Raw genomic sequence first — 23,699 nt, 5'->3', positions numbered from 1 at the left:
CCATCCCGGACATAGAAAAGGGATTGCTCAGCAGCATCGCTCCTCAATATACAGGTAAAGGGAGAACGTGATTTCAACACAACCAAAGGCTGGCTGGGATGCTTCTTGGACTGTCAGGTGACTGAGGGGCCCACGGTCAAGTGCTGTCTCTCACGAACACAGAGCCAGCTCTGGCAAGCCAGGCAGCTAGGATTTTCAGCCTGACACTCTAGGGAAAATCAACATAGATGCTAACACACGTATCCCAAGATTCTTGGCACCTAGCGTCTGTCGGGCTATAAGCCAGGTCCATTTTCAGATTCAAGCAGCTTTCACTTGGTGGCTATGTTGAGACGTCAGCAGGGTTCAAAAGGCACTGGCCATCAACTTACTGGCCACCTCTGGGTTAGGCTGCTGCTCCAGCAAGAGAAATGCAATCACAAAGGGAAAGAGTACACATACATAGAGGAGTCCCGCAGACCTGGTGATGGCCTGTTGTAAATTGACTATAGTTGCAAGAAACAGGAACCGACTCAATAACTAAAAAATGGAATTTATACAGAAAAGCTATGGTGGCTGAGGAGTCAGATTTGAAGAAATAGGGAGGAGTGTCCAATTGGCCCACCTTGGATCGCAGGCCCATCATTTAGCTAGAAGAGGGTAGGGAACCCTGATAAATAAGCAACCCATCCAGACCCAGTGGAATGGGGGAGACAGAATGTCCCCCAAAGAAATCAGAAGTTGGAATGGATGGTATGCAGTCCATCAGCTCTCACGACACTATAACTACGTCACTCACTGTAACCGTATGACCTTAGGCAAGTCACTCGACCTCCCAGGCCCTTGGATTGTTTGTCCAATAAGTGGGGAAATAACTGGAAGGATAATACTTCCTCCATATTATTACGGCTCCAAGTCTGCCCTTGGCTTCTAAGCAACAGAAATTTGGGGGAATGTGATTTGCTAGCCAGTTAAGTCTTCTATTTTATTTGGTCTTGCCTACTGAGTTGGGCATGAAAGAGAATCTGGAGGCCACACACAGCACGGGATGGCTGTCCTGCCAGGTGGTCCGTGGACACAAGTGCATCCATGAGAATGTGGACACTCTCAGAGTCACACTGAGCTGGGCCTCATCCTTCCCTCAAGGTGCACACAACCCACGTCTGCCAGGGACAGGGGTGAGGGATCGGTGTGGCACTACACACGTGTGTGTACGCGTGTGCCCGATGAACCACCCCCCCCGCCACACACACACACACACACACACACACACACACACACACACAGAGTTAGCTCTGAAATTGACTTAACTGCAATGACACCGGAAACTTCACAAAAGAGAAGTGACTCTACTGGCTGCGGGCCTCATTGCAGGCAGTGAAGAATCAATGCTGAATGGGCTCCGGACTCGTGATTCCACAGATTTGTAACCGCATGGTGTTATGCCTTCCTGGAGAAAGGCCAGACTGAATCAAGTCTCAGGAGAAATAAAGAGACAAGGGACCCAGATGGCCCTTTTATGTCCTGACCTTCATGCTGATACTCCTGAAATCTCATCTTCGTAGCCTAACGGCTTGCCTGAGTAACTTACATTGGAATCTTTCAACTCAGATTCTTAAAAATCTAACTGGATATTGATGCATGCTAGCAAAAAAACAATAGGCAGATAAATAGCACCTATAAAGACTAAGTGGTAAAAGAGACAGAAAAACAATAGGAGAGGAGGCAAAAACTCAAACAGAGCAGTAATGTTTGGCCACAACCACCAGGGCTTTTTCTAGCACCTGGCAAGTAACAAACCCTCCCTCAGAACCGCATACTGTTAATGAGGGTGGGTGGGTTTGCAAATACAGTCAGGAGAGTTCCAAGCTAAGTGGTAAGTAGAAAAACAGCAAATCAGGGACTTCCCTGGTGGCGCGGTGGCTACGAATCCGCCTGCCAGTGTAGGGGACACGGGTTTGAGCCCTGGTCCGGGAAGATACCACATGCCACGGAGCAACTAAGCCCGTGCGCCACAACTACTGAGCCTACGCTCTAGAGCTCACGAGCCGCAACTGCTGAGCCCACGTGCCACAACTACTGAAGCCCGTGCACCTGGAGCCCGTGCTCGGCAACAAGAGAAGCCACCTCAATGGAAAGTCCGCGTGCCGCAACAAAGAGTAGCCCCCGCTCGCCGCAACTCGAGAAAGCCCGCGCGCAGCAATGAAGACCCAATGCAGTCAAAAATAAATAAATAAAATAAATAAATTTATAAAAATACCCGAGCAAATTAAGGAATATAGTATGAGCTTATTTGGGGTACAATAATTATATATAAACGTAAACAAATACACATAAACACATGTATATTTACATACACATATATATCTATGTAGAGATGGTCCAGAACGCAAGGAATTGAACACAGTTGGGACCTGATTAGCTGGATGTCCAGAGTGACACAATGTAAGAGAAGGCGCCGACAAGGAGTTTGGAGAAAGCAGAGTGGCAGCTAGAATGCAGCCAATCCCCTCTGCACAGTTCAGGGCAGACACGCCCACGTGGGCCAGCCCCCTCCAGGCTCTACCCGCAGGAGTGCAGCGGGGCCACCCTCCAGGTGCTGTCACAGCCTGCAAGAAGCATCCATCCTGCATCCAGGGCTCACCTGCCACACTCAGCGAGCATTCTTCTGATTTCAAGGTGGTTTTCCAGGCAGGCACCTGGGTACCAGGATGGGGGTGCCCCAAGCAGGGGCCAATGTTTTACAATCAGTACCTCAGAGCTTCCTCATCCAGCCTCTCACGTGATCCTCACAACAAGGGAGGCACGTGGATTTCACTCCATGACTATTTCAGCAGGACCTGTCAGGTGCTGGGCACCTGGGCAGCTGAGTCAGACAGATCAGCTCCCCATCTCGAGAAGCTTGCGTCCCCCTGGGTGCCCAGGAGGAGAATCCATAGCCAAGTGGCTCAGCGACTTGCCGAGGGCTCGGAGCCAATACCAGAGCTCGTGTCTTCCGTCTCCTGTCCTAACCCAAGTACCGTCCTCCACGTCCCAGAGGCTCCTGGACGTTGACAGGCTAGACTCCTCATTTGCAGATCAGTCTCTGGTACATTTGGGTGCTGTCAGTTTCCCAGAGCATCCTCACCTCCAAGGCAAGAGATCAAATGGAGTTTCTGCGTCTGGGTCCACGACTGCCCGATGCAGGGTATCCAGCCAGGCCAGCCTGGGTCTCCTGCCCTACTCACTCCCTCTCCCCTTCCTTATGGCCACACTTAACCCCCTCCCCCTCATTCAACCAGTGTATGTCTAGGCACCCTGGCCCTGGCATCCTGACTATAGTGGCTTGAGGTTCTTAGAACCTACAGGGAGTGATGAGGGGAGGTCATGGGCCACTCAGACCTCTGGGGTCAAGAAAGTGGCCTCTGTTGGGGGTCAGGTCAGCCCCTGAAGTCTGTTACCCTCATCAATCACATCCTGGGCAAAGGGTAATATCATCACAGAGTCAAGGGAGACTGAAGTGCTGACATCCCAGGACAGACTCTTTCAGGAGGCCACAGGATTTCCGCTTAGCAGAGAGCAGGGGCGGCTCTGGCCTTAGATTCCTGGTTCCCAAGTTCTTTAGATCCAAAGTGTCCTCACCTGAGTGTCTGTCTCTCTCTGTGTGTCTATCTCTCTGTGTCTCCATTTCTATTTGCCTCCCTCCCCTCCTGTGCGTGCGTGCGTGTGCACACGTGTATGTGTGTCCCCTCCCTTGCCTAGCTCCCCCGCCATGCCATCCCCCTCTCTAGTCAAAACAAGAAAAGGAGCAGTGGAGGCTGCCCTGCCAATTTGATTCCCGCACTTTCCATCAATAACTTAAAGCTCATGCATTTTGACTTCATAAAATTCTTCATTTATAATCTTACCTTTAAATTGGTCCTTTAAGGCTTTGCAAATTATTGTTAATAATGGCCACTGGAGAAAGGACTTGAGGGCCCTTACTGCATCAGGCATTAACATCCCTATACTCACCCCTTGTAATGTTTCACTCAGTATAAATACATTACTGAGTCACGCTGAGAAGTCCTTGTCCTTAACAAATACATATACACCTTACAGGTAGATTTCAACCAGCTTGTTAAAACCTGAGCATCCCAGAAAGCATGGCGAGTTCCTTGTGAGACCCAAGCAGCTGGGATTATTAACGGAGCAGGAACCTACAGATTCTTGTTTGTAGAAAAAGGTTTTTGTCTCCTTGGCCTTCCCTGGGTTCCAAAGAGCAGACTCAAGCAGTTACTGATTAGGAAGTGAGGGAATGCAGAAACAAAGGAAAAGCAGTAAAGAAACAATAGTTCAGTGATAAAACAGAGTCCTAGTTCCTCCTGAAGGTATCAATATACACAGAACAAGTGGACACATGTTTTGCAGGAACCAAGACCCTCCCGGGTGGAGGATGGTGACTACACACTGACCACAAGTACGCAGACCCCAGACTGGTTGGAACCAGAAGGTTGATGATTGAGATTCCCTAAACGTCATCCTGTCACCTCACCACCAACCAATCAAAAGAAAGTTATCCACCCTGCAGCCCTCACTCCAAATGTTGCCTTTAAAAATCCTTCCCAGACTTCCCTGGTGGCGCAGTGCTTAAGACTCTGCCTGCCAATGCAGGGGACACGGGTTTGATCCCTGGTCCGGCAAGATCCCACACGCCGCAGAGTAACTAAGCCCGTGCTCCACAACTACTGAGCCTGCGCTCTAGAGCCCGTGAGCCACAACGACTGAGCCCGTGTGCCACAACTACTGAGCCTGAGCTCTAGAGCCTGCGAACCACAACTACTGAGCCTGCGTGCCACAACTACTGAAGCCCGCACACCTAGGGCCAGTGCTCCGCAACAAGAGAAGCCACCGCATGAGAAGCCTGTGCACTGAAACGAAGAGTAGCTCCCACTCGCCACAACTAGAGAAAGCCCGTGTGCAGCAATGAAGACCCAACGCAGCCAAAAATAAGTAAGAAAAAAAATCCTTCCCTGCAAACCTTTGAGGAGTTCAGGTCTTTTGAGCATGAGTTGACCATTCTCCTTGCCTGTCGCGCTGCAAATAAATGCTGTACTTTCTTTTACTGCAATCCAGTGTCAGTAGATCGGCTTTGCTGCAAAGCAGGCGAGCGGACCCAAGTTCAGTTCAGAAACAACACCCTCCTGGGGAAGAGAACAGTGACCTTCAGCGACGCATCTGGAGACCCCGATGCTTTGACAACTGAGAACATGCTTCCAGAGTGGGTTTAGATTTTGCTATATTTCACTTATCTGAACCAATACGTCCCACAGCCTCTCTCTGCTAATCAGAAAGATGAATTCTCCAGAAAACCTCTTTCCCAGCTCTGCTAAGTGAATGACAACCTGCGGTCCACTGTGGGTCTCAATGAGCCTCCATCGCGATGCTGCACACAGAAACAAGATGTACAAACCTGAACTCGGGATGGGGTGGCCAGGATACTTTTGTAAAAAAAAGTCTGACATTTAGAAAGTTTGAAAAGCTCATTTTCTACCACCGTCTGCAAACAGCGCTTCTGTATAATAAAGAAGGAGCAGGATGCCAATCTTGTGTCCCTTTCTTTCCCATCTCTTTACATGATAAAAAGGAAAAGAAGAGCTTGTAAACAGGAGGCCAGTTGCAGAGAATAAGTATTGTTCAATGCCTTGAAAACACGCTTTTCCCTGAAGGCACTGCCTGCCTCAGTGTGTTATCGTACCCTCTCTCGTACAAGACGCAGCGACATCAACCCAGTCTTTGACCTACTTATTAAAAATTCTGAACTGATAAAATCTAAGTGAAAGCACTTTCTTGTGTATAAGATAGGAATTTATGATTCTGATCATTTTGTAGATGAACAGAGCGCAACATTCACCAAATATAAAAAATGAGATCAACAGATCTGGTTCTAAAAGTCCTGCTCTGTCATCTGTGAGGTGAGCCACGTGGGACAGTTTCTGTAACATCCCTGGGCCGCAGTTTCCCCATCTATGCAGTGCGCGTAGTAGCGAGTAACAGGTGGTGGTACCACCAGCCATATGGGGTTACTTTGAGGAGTGAGTTTATACCTGGGAAATGCCGTGCACAAGCCCAGGCAGTTCGAAGGCATTTACTCTCTCCAGTCCTTCAAGTGTTAAAATTCTACAACCAAGATTATTGTATCCATCACCTAAACATAATCAGAGAAACACTAAGCATAGTCATCTTTTCTTTAAAGCCCCCTGTAGTCAGAGGACAGCTGTACCAATGATTCCTGAGTTTTCTACAGAGCGATGAGAAAAGAGTGTGATTTTCTTGTTCTTCCCACACACCTAACAGCAACCCCCGCCCCCAGACACATACGGCTAAAAGGGCTGTGGGCGAGGAATTGTAAAATTAAGCAAGAAACTTCACTCGGCTATTTACTGAATTAATTCACAGCCACTCAGAGAGAAACTATAATCAACAAAACAGAAGTTATAGCCCCTGATCTACGTTTTTAAAAGGTCTTTCTGGCTGCTCAGAGAACAGCATTAGGAGCAGGAGTGGGAGGCGGGGGGTGGGGGGGGGGGGGGTGGGGGGGGGGTGGGGGAGGGGTGAGGAGATGATCAGATCAGCAAGGAGATAGGAGAGTCCAGAAGGGAGAAGATGGGGCTCAGACTAGAGGAGGGGCATGGACCAAGGTGGTGAGAAGTGGCCAGATTTGAGGTGCTAACATGTGAGAATTAAGGAGCCAGCTGTCAGCGGTGGAACTGAGATTCCAAGAGCGTTTTCAAAAAGTTTTGGCTAGGGGCTTCCCTGGTGGCACAGTGGTTGAGAGTCCGCCTGCCGATGCAGGGGACACGGGTTCGTGCCCCAGTCCGGGAAGATCCCACATGCCGCGGAGCGGCTGGGCCCGTGAGCCGTGGCCACTGAGCCTGCGCGTCCGGAGCCTGCGCGTCCGGAGCCTGTGCTCCGCAACGGGAGAGGCCACAGCAGTGAGAGGTCCACATACCGCAAAAAAAAAAAAGTTTTGGCTAAATATAAGCATTTATTTTTACTTGCACTATAATTGATACAAGGAAAAAAATAGTTTTTTCTCAACTCCAAGAGACTCTGAATCATCTTTTACACTGGTTGATTTAATAATAACAAAAATATCGCAGTCATCATCACTGGTTTAAATATGACAAAGCTGATAAGTAACCTCATATTTCAGTTACGTATAACAAAGCTCCAACGAACAGATAAATTACCCACATCAAACAGACAAACTGTCTCAAGGTTAAGGGATTTGTGACAATAAGCCAATTGGGTTAAAATAGACTCTCAGAGCTGACCTTCTTGACAACAATCAACTCAATTTTATGATAAAAGGAACAGAACATGGTACAAATCTGACCACAGTCACCTGGCTATTTCTCTTCATCTTGCCTGCAAACCCAGTTACTTATAAGCATGCTCCAGCCCCCATCCTCACTTATTTTTAGGGCAAGATGTTAAAGGCCAGCTTTGTGCTCTGTTTCTCAAATCTCTTGCATCAAAGGCTCAAAGTTCTCCAATTATCTCAAGGTTCCTGCCATTTAAAAGTCATGCTTCTGGTTTCAGCTGAAAACCTTAATGTAAGATGAATTAAATAATTAGGGGCTTATCTCTTCTTGCCTTTATTTGTCACAGGACATGGGAATGGATTAAGCATAAGAGATAAGAAAAGGAAAGAATCAGGAATTTCACCTAAGTCTTTGCTCACAAAACTGGGGGAAGCATGAATGGAGAATATGATACATTTTGCCCAAAATTAAGATGGAGAAGCTCTGACTCTTGACATTCCACCCCGCACCTCCTTCAACAAGCAACACCAGAGGGTCTCACGGGCTTGGTTCAGGTAATCATCATCATGGCCACTGAGAGAACTGGCCAGCTTGAGATCAGACTCCTGGAGGAAACCCCATCCACCGGGTCCTCATTCCACAGCCTCTAAGTTCAAGTAAATAGAAATCTTACAACAAAGACATCAGGGATGGAAAATGAGCATCTCCGCCAAAGAATGCAAAAGTACTCAGATATGGAAAAAATATCAGACACTTCCTAAGCACCATTTCAAGACGGAGGCCCCACAAACCCTCAATTTCTCCCTTAGACACTATTTTCACCCCAGGCCTTGGAAGCAATGCCTCAGAATGAGCCAGAAGGAGAGCGGGAAGGGGAGGGTATGTGTCACTCAGAACAAGGGACTCCACGGGCACAAACACTGGATTCTGAGCCCTTAATAGATGCCTGTCTGAGATGAGCTCACCCATCTTATCACAGTATGTCCAGTGCTCTCCGCCTTAGATTTTTTCCAGGTCCCAGATGAGAGAAGATGCAGACTCACTTCCTGACACATGGACACACTGTCAACGCGCAGCTTGGGGACCTCGCAAAGACACGGGATGCTGCTCGGTCATTTCCTCACCCCCACTGCACACTGAGGTCTCCAGCCCAGTGCCTAGGATGCCCATGTGCACGGCTTGGGGGTGTGGCATTGGCCTCCCCAACAGATGTGGGCTCCCTGCAGGCCGAGTGTGGCCGCTGCATCACCTTGGCCCCCAATTCTTCATGTGTAGCCATCATTCTATTACTTTGTTCCCTTCTATCTTACAACTTGACTGCTCCAACGTCACGGATTTTCATCCCCAATTTCATTTTTTACCAATAAAAGGTTACATCTGGGTATGGGGAAGATATTTCCCAGGGCCCCTGAGATTTGGGCAATCCATATCATCTGGCAAGCCTGTACCCAAACACCCCCGCACCTCTGGTCCCTTCCACCCACCACCAGAGGCATCTAAACCCTGACTTTTAGAAGGAGTGGTCACATTTCGGAGAAGTGGGAGAAAATCAGTACCCAGGAAATTACAAATATCATGTCATGTCATGCCATGTCATAGTATATATTTTGAGCACAGATTGGGAAATATAATATGTAAACCTAAGAGAGTGAGCTTAGAGAACGAAACAGCAGTATTAGAGCACCCCCTTCCCAGCAGGCTGGTTCTGAGGTTTAGCATGTTCTTTTCCACATTCATAAGCACGAAGGGGTTTTCTTGTTGTTATAAACAGTTCAGACAAGTGATATTAATGTAGTCTACTACATAATGTATTGGCATTGCAGGGTTTTCTTCAGTAGATTACATAGGAATTACGCTATGTTCACACAAACAAAAAACCAGAAACATTTCATAGATCATTTCTTTGTTTTGTTGTTTTTGTTTGTTTTTTTATTAAGACGTTACTTTTTAAGAGCAGTTTAAGGTTCACAGCAAAACTGAGGAAAAAATAGAGATTTTTCATATACTTACTATTCCCTGCCTCCACACACGTATAGACTCTCCTATTACTAATATCCTCATGTAGAGTGGGACATCTGCTACAATTGATCAACATAAAATTGACACATCATAATCACTCCAAATCCACAGTCTACATTACCGTTCACTCTTGGTGTTTTACATTCTCTGGGTTTGGACAAATGTATAATGACATGTATCCATCATTATGTCATATATCATTTCTTTACATATATTCTCTTAGGTGGAGAATTCTTCTGCAACAAGGAGGGGGATGGGGTGTTAACCCCATTTCATGGATGTCATCACTGAGGCTCTGAAAGCTGACGATCCTGAGGGCACAGACTGAGCCGGCAATGCCTCGTGCCCAGGAACCTAGGACAGGTCTGCATTGTGTGCGGCGGTCCACTAATTGTTTTTTAAGGCGGTGTTTATTAACTCTGCACTGTTCTTGACAGTGGAGATGGGCTGCTTAGTGCTGATCTGGGCACACTCACCCCTCTTTATCTCGGGAGCAGCTGGGTCACTACATCAGCACCCCCCGCCCCCGCAGTGTCAATGTCACCTGACTCTCTGGTCCATGTAAAATATGCAGGTCACAGATATGGACCCGTTTCACCAGCCAGAAAGACAGAGAGGAAACGGAGGACTTTCAGTCAGGAGAAAGACAGGTGCCGAAACACCCGGGAGTTTTCCCAGGAGCAGGCTCGCCTCCCATGACACCCCCGTTAGGGCCCGAGACACAGGCTGAGCTGCCGAAGGTCAGTTCATCGGCCAAACAAGGACCGGGGCCCAGAGGACCACCCCTCCCCTCGGTCTCCTCACTTCCCAGCCTGGTCCCTGCAGGCAGCACCAGAGGCTGCACAAAACCCCAGCTGCTGAAAGCCCCTTAGAGGCATCAAGAGGTTAGAGGGGCAGCCCCAGGAGGAACTCACCTACTGTAGGTCAAAGAAGGTGAGTCTAAAAGCCACAAACTCTGATGCTTTAGGCTTTTCAGGTTTTTGTCCAGCTTTTTGGACAAAATGGGAGGAGATCCCTTTCTCTAAGCCATCCTGACAATTACCACCTGTCAGTTATAGGAAACATTTTCCCTCTTTTCTTTCTTTCTTTTTTTTTTTTTTTTTCTTTGCTCTGGACCTTTTTTATTTTTTCAGTTGAAGTATAGTTAATTTACAATGTTGTGTTAGTTTCAGGTGTACACCAAAGTGATTCAGGTATACATATACATATATATACATTCTTTTTCAGATTCTTTTCCCTTACAGGTTATTACAAGATATTGAATATAGTTCCCTGTGCTATACAATAGGTCCTTGTTGTTTATTTTGTATATAGTAATGTGTAACTGTTAATCCCAAACTCCTAATTTCTCTCTCCCCCGCTCCCTCTTTTCTTTAAATCAGTTTGAAGTTTTGGTTTTTCACGTGCCAGCGAAGGTGCCTAGCTGAGGCCACAGTCAAAGCCCTTCCGAGGAAGAGACACTGAGGCTGGAATACCAAAGGGTCCAGCCTGACCCCGGCACCACCCCCCCACCCCCAGCAGCTGCCTCCCGAACACCCTCTGGGCACTTCAGCCTTTTCCTTCTCCCCCAGGAGCAGAGTTCCTTGGAGACTAATGTTGTGAGTGATGACCTCACTCCCCCAGCAGCAGTGTCCTCCAGGAAAGTGTCTTCAGGGTCAGTCTTTCTCCCCTCGAGCATTAAAGGAAATGAACACAGTGACAAGATCCTCTATGAACAAAGTCGGGCCAGGAAATTCCACGCAAGACCTACGTGTCTGCAGATGTTTTCCCTAAAGTAAAGCCAGCCTCTCCCGCCTTCTTCCTGGAGGGAAAATACTTCCAGACTGCTTTAGGCATGTCCCTTTAAAGCAGATCAAAGAACGATTAGCAAGTCCCACCAGGGCCTTGACAAAGAAAAGTAACTCTCAGAAGCTGGAGCCCCCTTTGATCCAGACTGCTTCTGAAGTCCCAGAGACCCAGATCTGATCCCCATTAAAGGCGAGCTTGCGCAGGGTGGGGGGAAGGGGGCGGAGCTGCAGAAAGCATGGCTGCTCCTGGGCGGGCAGCCACTGACAGGGTTGTTGGCAAATCTCAGTGTGATTTTCTCCCCCAGCATCAATAAAGAGCGGCTGGGTGTTTAATAAGTGTTAAGCTCAACCTAGACGAACTTCAGCTACCTCCCACTCGGATAAACAGGGTAAACCCCCACTTCCCTTAGAAATTGACCTCTAGAACATCCCTGAGATGATGGAAGGAATCAGAAAATTAAAAGACACTTCAGGGCAAAGACACAGGCTAAGACTCAAGGGAGGGCCTGGACCAAGGGCCCTGTCAGTCATTTTTATCCCCAAATAAACTATCCACTACACTTCCTCAGCGGGGAGAGAATTTACAGTCTAAGCTATTTCACTGCCCTGGGAGGACACCTCTGGTTTAAGCTTGCCAAATGATATATCTAAATATATTTTTTAGCAAATTGAAAGTTAAAGGGAAACGATTAAAATGACTACCAAGGGCTTCCCTGGTGGCGCAGTGGTTGAGAGTCCGCCTGCCGATGCAGGGGACGCGGGTTCGTGCCCCGGTCCGGGAAGATCCCACGTGCCGCGGAGCGGCTGGGCCCGTGAGCCGTGGCCGCTGAGCCTGCGCGTCCGGAGCCTGTGCTCCGCAACGGGAGAGGCCACAACAGTGAGAGGCCCGCGTACCACAAAAACAACAACAACAACAACAAAAATGACGACCAGACTCAGTTTGAATAATAACTAGCAGGAAAGGCCCGAGTGATAGTTCACAAATGACGTGCTCATGGGATTTAAAACTAACTTTCTGTCAGGAAAAAGCCCCCTGTGATATCTAAGATCCTGATGTTTCCAGCTCTAAAATTCTCAGACTCTGCAACTCCACAAACACCTTGAAGGAAATGAAGCTGGGATGTTGACCGCAAACTGGGCCCAGCAGTTGGCCTTAGCTGTCAGTCCCATAAGGACAAAGAGATGCTGGATCTGCCTGTTAGCAGGGCTGGAGCAAACCCTGGACAGAAGGGCCACCTCCACCCCTGCCTCCACCCCACCATCCCCGGCCCAGAGCCAGGAGCTGCTGCTGCTTCCATTTCAGGAGAAAGCAGAGAAAACAGTGAAAGCAGCTAATGCAGAGAAAACAACGCTTCTAAATAAGGAGGGTTGGCAAGTACAAAACCTGTGGGAAGTCCACCTCTCCAACAGGTAATTTATCACACAGAAATGGGATGCACTGTGCAGAAGGCCCTAGGAGCCGCTTTCTTTTGCTAGGGCAAAGAATGAGAGAACAAAGGGAATTCGCACCTCACACTGTCCTGCCCCAGCCTCATAAGCCTCTGCACTGCCTGCAGCCGCTGCCTCATCTACCCAGCAATGAAGGCGGGGAAGAGACCAGCTGAGAGACGGACAGAGACACCCTCAGGTGCACAGAAGTTTGGGAGAAAACAGACGTCTGAGAGGAGGAGCGAGCCATGCAGGAAGGGAAGGAGGAGGCTGCGGTGCGTGTCCAGCTGTTACCTGAGTAACCTGTAGCCTGCAATGCATCCTGGGATATTCTGCGGGAGCCTTTAGGCAGGGATGTGCTTCCTTTAACCCGGGGCTCTGGCAGGATCCTGTGACGCTACATGGTGGTGACTGGCAGGCCAAGGGTTGAACCAGCTGTCTTCCTGGGTCAAGTACCACAGAACCTTAGTGCCTGGGGTCCACCCGAGCCTGTTCTGGCCCCATCAAGTCCCCAACTGCAGGGTCCCTTGGCATAGCTCAGTGTGGAGCTGATGGGCCTAGGATTCTTTTTGCTAGTAAGACATTCATTCATCTGTTCATGCATTCATTCATTCAACAAATGATTTACTGAGCACCTACTATGTGCCAGGCACTGTACTAGGTACGGGGGACACAGGCATAAAAAGGAAAATTGTGAGAGACTGTAATGGAAAAGAATATGAAAAAGAATACATGTATGTATAACTGAATCACTTTGCTGTACAGCAGAAATTAAACACAACACTGTCAATCAACTATACTTGAATAAAATTTAACTAAATAAATAAGTAAATAAAAAGCAGCAAAAAAAAAAAAAAAAGAAAAGAAAACCAAGGAGAATGCCCTCATGCTGCTCACATTCTGTTAACAGTTAAAGGGACAAATCAAACAACTCCACATTGTGCTGAGTTTTACAAAGAACTCAAACAAAAGAATGATATACTGAGCTACAATGTCCAATACAACAGCCACTTACCATACGTGGCTCTTTTAATTTAAATAAAATTAAAGATTCAGTTTCTTGGGTGTACGACCCACATTTTAAGCGCTCAGTAGCCACTAGTGGCTAGCGGCTACCATATGGGACAACACGAATTATAGGACCTTTCCATCGTCACAGGTTCCACCGGACAGCACTGGAGAGTAAAGGCAGGAAAACCTGCCGAGAATCAAAGCTGGAGAAGGAGGCGGCCATGCCAGCGTGGGGCAGAAGGCCTTCTAGACGGCTTACAGCATGTGCAAAGGCTCTGGGGCAGGTGGGTATTGCATGCTCAAAGAACTGACCGGTGACCGGTGTGCTTGTAGGCCCCAACAGGAGGTCCGAATGTTAGACTAAAAGCAATGGGAAGCAGATACAGGGAACTGTTTAGAAAGAAGGGAGGTGAGGGAAAAGGAAAAACAGGACTTGACTACCAGGTTTCTGGTCAGAGCAGCTGGGCGGTGAGGTGCCATGTGCTGAGATGGGGAACTGGCGTGGAGGCTCGGTTACTTCATAGGTACTTTTTTTGTTTTTGAGATAAGGAAGGTCATCAGTTCTATTCTGGACAAGTTAGGCCTCACCGCCCCCTGAGAGACCCAAGAGGAGATATAAAGTAAGCAGCTGGATAAGTATGGTGCTCAGATGAGAAGGAAGGATATAAATGGGGGCATTCTTGGTACATAATAGTATTAAATCCATGCGCATGGATGAGATGTCTTAGAACAGAGAAGGTGGCCCAGGCCGAAGACTTGAGGACCCTTGTGTTGATAAATGGCCATGAGGTAATGAGAGGAGGGGACACGGGTCCAAGCCCTGTATGATCAGGTGCCAGCAAAGTAAAACTCACTGCCTGTTTCTGTAACTAAAGTTTAACTGGGACACTGATGTACTCACTAACTGTCCGTGGCTGCTTTCACACTCTCACAGAAGAGTTGTTGCAACAGAGACCATACAGACTGCAAAGCCTAACATGTTTATTGTCTGGCCCTTTACAGAAAAAGTTTGCCAACCCCTTAATTTAAGCCATGCAGTGAGTTCAGTCTCCTTACCTATAAAATGGGGGTGGAAGTACTTGCCTCATCATAGGAGCAATGATATAATGTGTCTATCATGGGAAACACCTGAGTCTACTCAACAAGACCAAGAAGAAGAGCTTTTCACGCTTGGCTTTGACACTGCAGCATCCAGCTCTGTTTCCATGTTTGGCAAAAGCAAACAGCACCCACCTGCTCTCTAGAAACAACCGCTAAAGTGAAGTTGTAAACATAAACAGAACCAGTGTCACCAAAGCTACCACTTCCAATGCAGAATGGATATACACGAGCGGTTCTAAGTCAGTTCTTTATGGCCAACCAGTCTCCCGCAGACTCCCGTCAACCTGAAGCAAAAGCATGAGTCCATCAACAATTGGCTTTCATGGAACAATTGTTTACAATGCCTAAGTCCTCATCATTAATCTTCGGGAGAGAGAACGGAATTGTTCAACATCCTTTGCCTACCCCCGAACGCTGCCCCAGCTCAGGCAATCCATCTGGCAGGAGCAGCCAATCATATTTCAGGCTACAGTGGTTCCCAGGCAACCAAAACTATAGCCACTGAAACTGAGGCTGTAGATGACAGAAAGAAACATGAAGATGAGGACAGAGCGTCGATGGGGAGAGTGCCCCGAATCCACTGACCTGGATGTAACACCTGCCACGGTCACTTCATCTCCCAGTCGTAGCTGCTCACCCTACCATAAGCAGGTGCCCTGTCCCAGTGCCCAGCAGAAAGGCGTGGCATGACCCCTTGGACAGTTGGCAGCTACCTGGAAGGCCTTGGAATGTTCTTGCCTTCTGCTCACCTTAGAGAAAGCCAGCAGATAAGCCCTACAGAGAAGGTAGTGAAGGGCCATTCTTCTGGACCCAGGTACCTGGCCACAGAGCCCACGCTGGATATATTCAGAAATGATAACCAAGGAAGAACATCTGCTATGGACTCAGTGCTTATGTCTCCCCAAAATCTGTACACTGAAACTCTAACTCCCAACGTGATGGCATTAGGAGGTAGGGCCTTTGGGAGGTGATTAGGTCATGAGGGTGGAGCCTTGTAAGGGCATTAGTGCCCTTATAAGAAGAGATACTTGAGAGCTTGCTTTTCTCTCTCTTTCTCCGTCTCTCTCGTTCACTGCCCTGTCATGCGAGGACAAGAAGACAGCCGTCTGTAAACCAGGAAGGGGGCCCTCACCACACACTGGCTCTGCCGACACACTGATCTTGGATTTCCCAGCCTCCAGAACTATGAGAAATAAATATCTGTTGTTTAGGCCACCCCATCTGTGGTATTTTTGTTATAGCAACCTGAACTAAGATAGCACCTTTGGGACTCAGGCAACTCCCACTCTACAGACAACTTTACAGCTTATTCGGTTTCGGGGGAAAAGAACTACTCATCATTTTGTCAAATGATAATATCCAAAAGTGAAATCTGCTTCTAGGAACTGAGAAGCCCACATTCAAGATGCTGTCATTTAAGCTAAATGACTTAGCCAAGGGTCGCCTTAAGAAACAAGACTTTGAAAGAGATCCAATGAGAAAGATCCTGCCAGGAGCCCCAGCAGCCCTTTCGGGACTTCTGAGCGGTTGACATGCTGGTAATTTTCAGGCACAGAGCGTTCCTGCTTTTGCCACTGTCTGGTGCTTTTGCCTTCTCAGAGTCTACACAGGTGGAACCTCACCTCTGAGAAGCCCTAAGAGGCAGGTGGGGCAAGGTCAGAGTCACTGGACCCTCTAAGCAGCTCCCAGATTGAGAGACAGGATGGGGAGCCAGCCACACGAGGATGGAAGAGACCAAAACTCTACTTTCCCGTCTGCGAACACAGCTGCACGAAGAGGTGCAACCCCTGTCCTGGAACCACTGAACCTGGTGCAGGTGGTGCCCAAGGCCTCTCTGGTCCTGGCCACTGTCTTGGCTCTCTCTCTATATATATGCCTTTTTCTAATTGTTTTTCTTTTTTTTTGGCCATGCTGCACGGCATGCGGGATCTTAGTTCCCTGACCAGGGATCGAACCCGTGCCCCCTGCAGTGGAAGCTCGGAGTCCTAACTACTAGACCTCCAGGGAATTCCCTCTCAGCTATAATTCTGATCCCATCTGCATCTCACATCCCAGCCCAAACTCATCAACCTTCCCCCAAACGCACTCCCAATCCCGTTTCCTTGTTTTGGCAAACAAGGAAACCATCCTTTTCTTGGTCATCTGAGTATAAACCCTGCACTTGTATACCCCACTGTCTTTAACCTTCCCTCCCCTGTCTCATCAATCACCAGGGCAGTCATCACTTCTCTCCATCCATCCTGGCCCTCCTATTTTGATCCTCACGGGTCTACACAGGCATGGGTTTCCCTATTTGTGATGTTTTTTAGAGCCCAGGTCATGAGTGGTGCCACAGACGAAGCAGGCTGAACTTTCCCACAGAACAATCGCTTTCACTCTCAGATGCTAATGGCCCCTGGCTGCCCCTCGGTGGCCAGGGTGTGGGAATTTGCAGGAAGCTGAGGAAGCCCCCGGAATGAGGGTCTCTAGCTACACAAAGGACAAAGTACTTAATGCTGCAGCGGAAGAAGGGCACAGCCAGCGGGTCTAATCAATAGACTCAGACCACATTTACTCAAGTACTTCCCGTCCCTTTCCTGTATGTGTTTCCCAACCGTCAGTGCTGAGAAGTAAGTGTTTTCTGTGGCAGAATTCTCCTCTCCCTGCTACTCCTCTTCTATTCGGAAACAACGGCTACTGTCACTACCAGAACTTCTTTCCCAGACAAGAAAGCAGCAGCTAGAGAAGTGGCCAATGGTTTCTGAGGGACCAGGATGGAAAGACTCACCTAGCTCAGGGCTTCCCCAACTTTTCTGCCTAAAAATCATCTGGGCATATTTACAAATCACTGGTTAAAATGGAGATTCTGATGGAGCCAATCTGGGGTGGGGCTTAAGATTCTGCCTTTCTAACAAGCCAGGGGAAGCTGATGCTGCTGTTTGTGGACCATCCCGGGAATAGCAAGGGACTGCAACACTTGAACCTCAGTCCCCCTGCCTCACCTCCCAATCCCATGTGCCACCCTCCAGTCTGCTGCTACACCCCAAGACTCGCCATCTTCCTCCTCCTTCCTTACCCCACTGCACTCCTGTACAGAATGAAGCTATCAGCTGGGGCCACAAAAGTTGCCCAAAGGCACCCCAACCTGAAACCAGAAAGAGAAATCCTGAAACTAAAAAAAAAAAGAAAATGTCCTGCAGGGATTTCCAAATCATCCCTGTCTTCCTCTGTCTTTTGGTTTCACTCTTACACACGGGCCTCCCTTCATTTGATCTTTCACAGGGAACCACCAGAAAAAAAAGATATAGATGTTCGGTTCAGATACCAGTTGTCATGGGCTGTACCTCGCGGCAGGCGTGCGCCGAGTTCATCTCCGTCCCTGCAGCCCTGACAGCATTATCTTACAGTGGAAGCGTCTCTTCTGCCATGGACCATATGCTACGCTGTTTTGCGTATTATCCATGTGCCTGTGATTTTATGTGCATGGAAACGCATGCTATTGTGAAAGACACGAACCTGTGCAAAAAGGGGGTACTCTCTTAATATACTTTTTTAAATCTCTAGACTGGAAATAAGCGAATCTGTAGTAGGAAAACAAGCCCCAGTTATTCAGACATCAGAGATGCGATCTTAGAGAATAGTTGCCAGGTATGGCACCAGCCCCAAGCATTTCCACTCTCTCCATTTTTTCAAAACAAAAATGTTAGGGGATGGAGGGTGGGATTCTGTTTAGGAGTAAATATACCATCTTAAAGATCTCGATTTAGAGACATTTCAGAAGTCGCACTTCCAGGGAAAGAAGACTCAGGCTGGCACATATGGACCAGCTCACGCATGCAATATTTGAGAAGCAGCTTCCATCACGATGTGGCTATTTGGCCTGGAGTTTTACTTAAACACCACTTATTCCCATAGGGTAGACTTAGGGGACCTTAGCCAAAAAGGCAGCTTCTACCAACAGAATCTCTCCCAACTCAGACCTCAACCAGCAGAATCCTGGTCATTTATTAACGTAACTGGGAAAGAGGGAGGGGATGCCAGGGACGGGGAAGCTGAATTCCCAATGGCTGAGGAGTGTATTTTCCCAAACATACGGTCACATTACCTTTTCCAAGTCTCTCTAAAGCTTTTAGACAGGTTTGAGCCCTGACATCTCACTAGCCAGCTAGTGCCCTTTAACTAAACACAGGCTGAAACCGTTCTTTTAGGCTTAGGCTCAAATCCTGTGTGGTAGTACGTGATTTCCACGCATCTAACAATACGACACATGAACGAAAAACAGGGCAGGCAAAGCGCAAGGCTCACGGCACTTAAAATCCTCCAACACGACGCGCTTCCATTGTAAGATGATGCTTTCTCGAGCTACGGGGAGGAAGACAAATGATCGGTGCACACCTGCTCCTTAGCGTGGTTCGCTGCTGAAGAGCCAGAGCCTGGAAAACCATGAGGCTCACTCAGCTTAGCATTACATCACCGCGCTGAGCCAGCTCCTCATTGAAACCCAGGAGCGGGGACGAGTGAGGAAGCCCCACATGGCACCCCATCCCTACTACAACACACAGACCAATCCCTGCAACCCTTTAATCTACACATCCGTGGCTCCCGTGACCACTTGACCGTCCCCACCCCTGCATCCACCAAATACTCCTCTCTGAAACACATTCTTCTCTTTGGGAAAGGAGAGCAGGCAAGGCTGGGATGTGGAGGCCCGCAAGCCTGACCTGCTGAAATACAGCTCGGCAGCCAGATCTATTCAATAAGCTCCAGGCATGCCCGGGGTAGGCAATGGAGACGACCGTACAGAAATGGCAATCCTAATAAACACCCAGCCAGGATAAAGGCCACTTCTGAGCACATGAGCTCTGCGGTTTAGAGAAACAATCGGATTCCTGGATGGATGCACAGTCAAATGCTGCCTCGACCGATGGACCAACGACAGGACCCTTCAGCTGCCTTTACTAATAATAGCAAGAGGCCTTGTCATCGACAGCGTTCACCAGCGAGTGAGTGCATGGACGCTCAGGCTAACGGGACTGAACGTATACCAGCGATGCTCCACTCCATCCGCCTAGCCACGTGAGTGGCTGCCCCTAAACTGGTCTGTCTCCATGGGCACAGCACTGCCACACTCAAGGATTCTTCCCATGAGGCCCCTGTTGAGGCCCGGCTGTTCCCTTGCAGGAAATACCACTGTGCCGGGGGTGCAGAGTGAAGACACACAAGAAGCCCCCAGTCATGCACTGGGCTGCTCAACAACCGTACAATTCCAGGGGGTCACTTCTGCCCCCGGCAGTATCCTGGGGCTGCCAGATGCCCGTTCCAGAGGGGGAACTAAATGCTAGAAGGGGGAGCCACCAGGTAAAACCATGCAAGGCTGCCTGGAGAGAACGGCGGGGCCAGTCCCAGCTCCGGGCTGCCAGGGCATCAGGAGAGGGGGCACTAACAAAGCCCTGGTAGCCTCTCCTCCTGGGGGGACGGTGGGGGGGCCTCCAGGGCGGCCCGGCGGAGCACTTACATAGCCTCGGAAGCCTCCAGGTTCAGGTCGCTGGCTGGGACTGGCTGCAGAGACTGCGACCCTCCCATCCTCGCTGCGCCCTGGCGAGCAGGCTAGCCGCGAGTAGGGCCAGCGTCCTGGCACGATTCCTCCAGCGGGAGCCCGGGGTGGGCCGGCCGGCGGCCGGGGCTGCTGCACTGCAGATGGGAGCAGCTGCTGGCATCCGGGGCGGCGGCGGCGGGGAGTTGCGGATCGGGGCCCGAGCCGGAGCCCGGGGAGCGAGCGCCGCGGAAGTGTGCGCGCGAGGCTGGCCGGCGCGCGCCTCAGTGTGTGCGCGAGTGTGGACGGCGCGCGCGGCTCTGCCGGGGCGCGCGAGTGTGAGTGTGAGCGCCGGTGGGGTCCGAATGGATCTGCTCTCAAACCCCCCGGCAGCCCGGCTCCAGTGTACGACACGGTGATGTCATCATCACCGAGCAGCCCCCGACGCCTGGATCTTCACAAAGCTCCACCGCTGGCTCCGGAAACGGGGCGAAGACCCTCCCTCTACACCCAAGTCGCCTCCCCCAGCTTCCCGCAGCCTCGCCCAGACCGCCGGCATTGTGTGGCTTTGAAATGCAAATGCACTGCGGGCTGGGGAGCGCGGGGCCCCAGGAGGGAGGGGCGTGGTGGTCTCGGCCAGGCTGACCACAGAGGGAGTGAGGGTATTCTCATTCCAGCTGGCTCATCCCTCCAAGGAAGGAAGTGGACTCTCCCGATGGCTGGGAGAGCAGGTAAACAGGCTGCAGCGGGAAATGTGCAAGACGTGTGCAGTATCCTGGCGGCTTCTGCCTCCTTCAGGCCCGGCGGCCAGGCTGGCGCTGGCTGAGGCCTGTACCAGGGAGATGCGAGGGCCTGGCTCCCCGCCTCCCCACCCCTCGTGAACCTAGGCCCGGCCTCCAAGGACACCTTTTGGGGGTGGGGGGATTGGGGGAAGAAAGAAACACAGCGGCTACAGAGTCTGCAGCCCCATCTTTGGCCACCAGATGAGGGCTCCACAGAGAAGCCCCCGTGCCAGGGCTCGTCCTAAACCATCAGAGGCCAGGCAGGCTGCGAGCAGCATGTCAAAAGCCCCTTAAGGCTAAGGCTGCACAGGGAAAAGGCAGCCCTCCCTGACATACAATCAAAACATCCATCTCTGTGCTTCTAAACACAGGCTGGGCCTGCAGGACTGTCGGTGACACCCCATCCAGTGCCCACAGCACCCACCCCCATCCCCCTGCTGGGGTAACCATGCCCAGCTCGCCAGGTCCCCCCACCTGGCTCTGGCTGGCTCCAAAACCCTCAAGTCTTGCTTGGGCTCCTGGGTGGCGTCATCGAAGGCTACTAGAGAAGGATTTCATCTCCTTTTGGTTCAGGAGGTTTGGGGGCCCACCCGGGAACTGACCATCCATCCCATTCTGAGCTCCAAACACAGACTCACGACTGAATTAAGGTGGAACCTCTGATGCGTAAATTGAAAACTCTTCCCCAGGTTCCCAGCATTTCTTCACCCCACAGCGCCGTCAGCCTAAAATGCATCTAAATCGTGGCCAAAAGAAAAATTAAATGGAAACAAAACTCAAAGCGTTTTGAAATGTCCTCCAACACACTGAGTGTTTTCTAAAACTGTGGCCAGGGGTGTCTGGACGGGTACTTTTGAGGCTGTGGCTCCTGAGCAGTTCTAGAGCTTCATGGTGGGCTGACTTTCCTCTGCTGACAGTTAAGATCAGTGTCAGACAAAGAGCCAGAAAGTCAAAATCGTTTCCCGGGATGCAGCAACATGAAATTTCCGGGAAACACTGAGAAGGCTTACTTTCTCCAATTTATATGAAAATAGCTAATGATGTGTCAGTCTCGCAGGGAAGGCGACTGTCAGGGGCTGGCCTGGTGAGGCTTGCTCTAGAAAGCACCTCCCAGGAAGCTGTCACTCACTGTCGTGTGGCGTGTCATCTGGTGGCAGGGATTCTCAGACTTGTTCATCCTGTCATTCTCGGCACCCCGAGGGTTTGTTTCTTTGTCAGAAAACAGACCTCTTGGGCCACATATGCAGCTGGGAGTCCAAAGAACCTGACCACGTGGAGCTGAAAACTTCATAAGCTCTAACTTAGACTTCATCTTTTGAGGAAAGTGACCCCTTCCCTGGGCACTGAGGGTATGTACGGCCTTCAGCCAAACTCAGCACTAGAAAGATACATGGGGAAAAAATGAGAAACCACAATTAGAACTCATCTGCTAACTTTTATTTTTCATGACACGTGAAAGCACAGACCCTTCCAAGTGTCCAGATCCTTAACCGGTAGGGATTTGCTGCAATAACGAGAGAGGGCTTTGACATGAGAAGGGAGTTCAACTCCCGACTTCTCCCTCCTTTGCTGTGTGGCCTTGAGGCAATCGCTTGACCATGCTGAACCACTGCTTCCTCAGCTGGCAAAAGTGAGGAAGCATCTATTTTGCAGGGTATTGGGAATATTAAATTATACGTATGAAAGCCTGGGACTAGGACTGTAATTGCTGCTTGAGTGGTGTTAATTTTCTTTCCTTCTTTATAAGAAACGTTTTCCCCTAAGTATAGCACCACGTGGGAAATGAGGAGGCATTACAGTGAAGTGCTTTTATTTAGAGCCCCAACAGTCATAAACTTATGACCTAGTGACACTTCACTTAGTAGGCTGACACCATCTCAGTGATGTTAAAAACATGACCAAAAACCAGGGGGAAAGCAAATACAACCTGGAAGCCCTTGAGGTCGATGCAACTGAAATCCGTGCATTACTAGTTTCTGTGATGAACTTCCAGAAGAACTTCTCAGACCCTCATTTAAGACAGTTGATGCTTACTTTACACACCATTTAAAACAAGCTTGGGAACTTCTCTGGTGGTCCAGTGGTTAAGACTTCACGCTTCCACTGCAGGGGGCACGGGTTTGATCCCTGATAGGGGAACTAGAATCCCGCATGCTGCACAGCATGGCCAAAGAAATAAATAAAATAAAACAAGCTTGGTTAGCTAGTAATTCTGCCTCCAGAAAAAAAGGAAAACTTAAAAAAAATGGGGAGGGAGACTGATTAGAGAGGAAAAGGGCTGCTCTCCCTAAGAACCCGACCGTGCCTGCACCCTCATCTCAGACTTCCAGCCTCCAGAACTGTGAGAAATCGCTGTTTTTGTGTAAGCCCCCTGGCCCAAGTTATTTTTATTACAGCAGCCCAAGCTGACCAACCAAGATGGACTGCTTAAGATACACTTCTAGGACTAAGAACGACTAACAAAAAGGGAAAAGATTAAAAAACAAAACAAAACAAAACAAAATACCCAAGTTAGACCAAGGAAATTCGAAAAAACAGCAGTCCAGGGCCATTTAAGCCCGCTTAAATGCTCCGTAGACCCCAGGCTCTGGTTATCCACAGAAACTGCAGATGACACAGACACCACCCGCTAGGCCGCACGCCTGCCTGCTTACTCCCTCCCCTTCCTCCCTTCCGTCCTCAGCCACTCCACCCCAAATCATGCCCAGGAGGTAAAATCATGGGGTTTATACAATAAGAAAGCACAGATTCCATCCAAAATTATTACAATGCAAGCAATTAGCATTGCAATCAC

At 49.4% G+C, this 23,699-nt stretch overlaps 1 protein-coding gene across 10 annotated transcripts in view; it reads right to left on the bottom strand.

The window, feature by feature from the left end:
* TACC2 (transforming acidic coiled-coil containing protein 2) overlaps positions 1-23,699 on the bottom strand; it is a 185,729-nt gene that overhangs the window by 54,549 nt on the left and 107,481 nt on the right. The window contains exon 1 of one of the 10 annotated variants that reach the window (XM_032608279.1): positions 20,106-20,295. The exons of the other annotated variants lie outside the window; for them this stretch is intronic. Within the exon in view, the coding sequence (XP_032464170.1) occupies positions 20,106-20,173 (68 nt within the window). The 5' untranslated portion in view covers positions 20,174-20,295. Of the gene's footprint in view, positions 1-20,105; positions 20,296-23,699 lie in introns of those variants that run through there. 10 annotated transcript variants of the gene reach the window in all.

The sequence above is a fragment of the Phocoena sinus genome, chromosome 16 (assembly GCF_008692025.1).
Source record: "Phocoena sinus isolate mPhoSin1 chromosome 16, mPhoSin1.pri, whole genome shotgun sequence".
NCBI classification, from domain to species: Eukaryota; Metazoa; Chordata; class Mammalia; order Artiodactyla; family Phocoenidae; genus Phocoena; species Phocoena sinus.
Note: the sequence above shows the minus strand (reverse complement) of the source record. Positions and strands in the feature narration are given on the sequence as shown.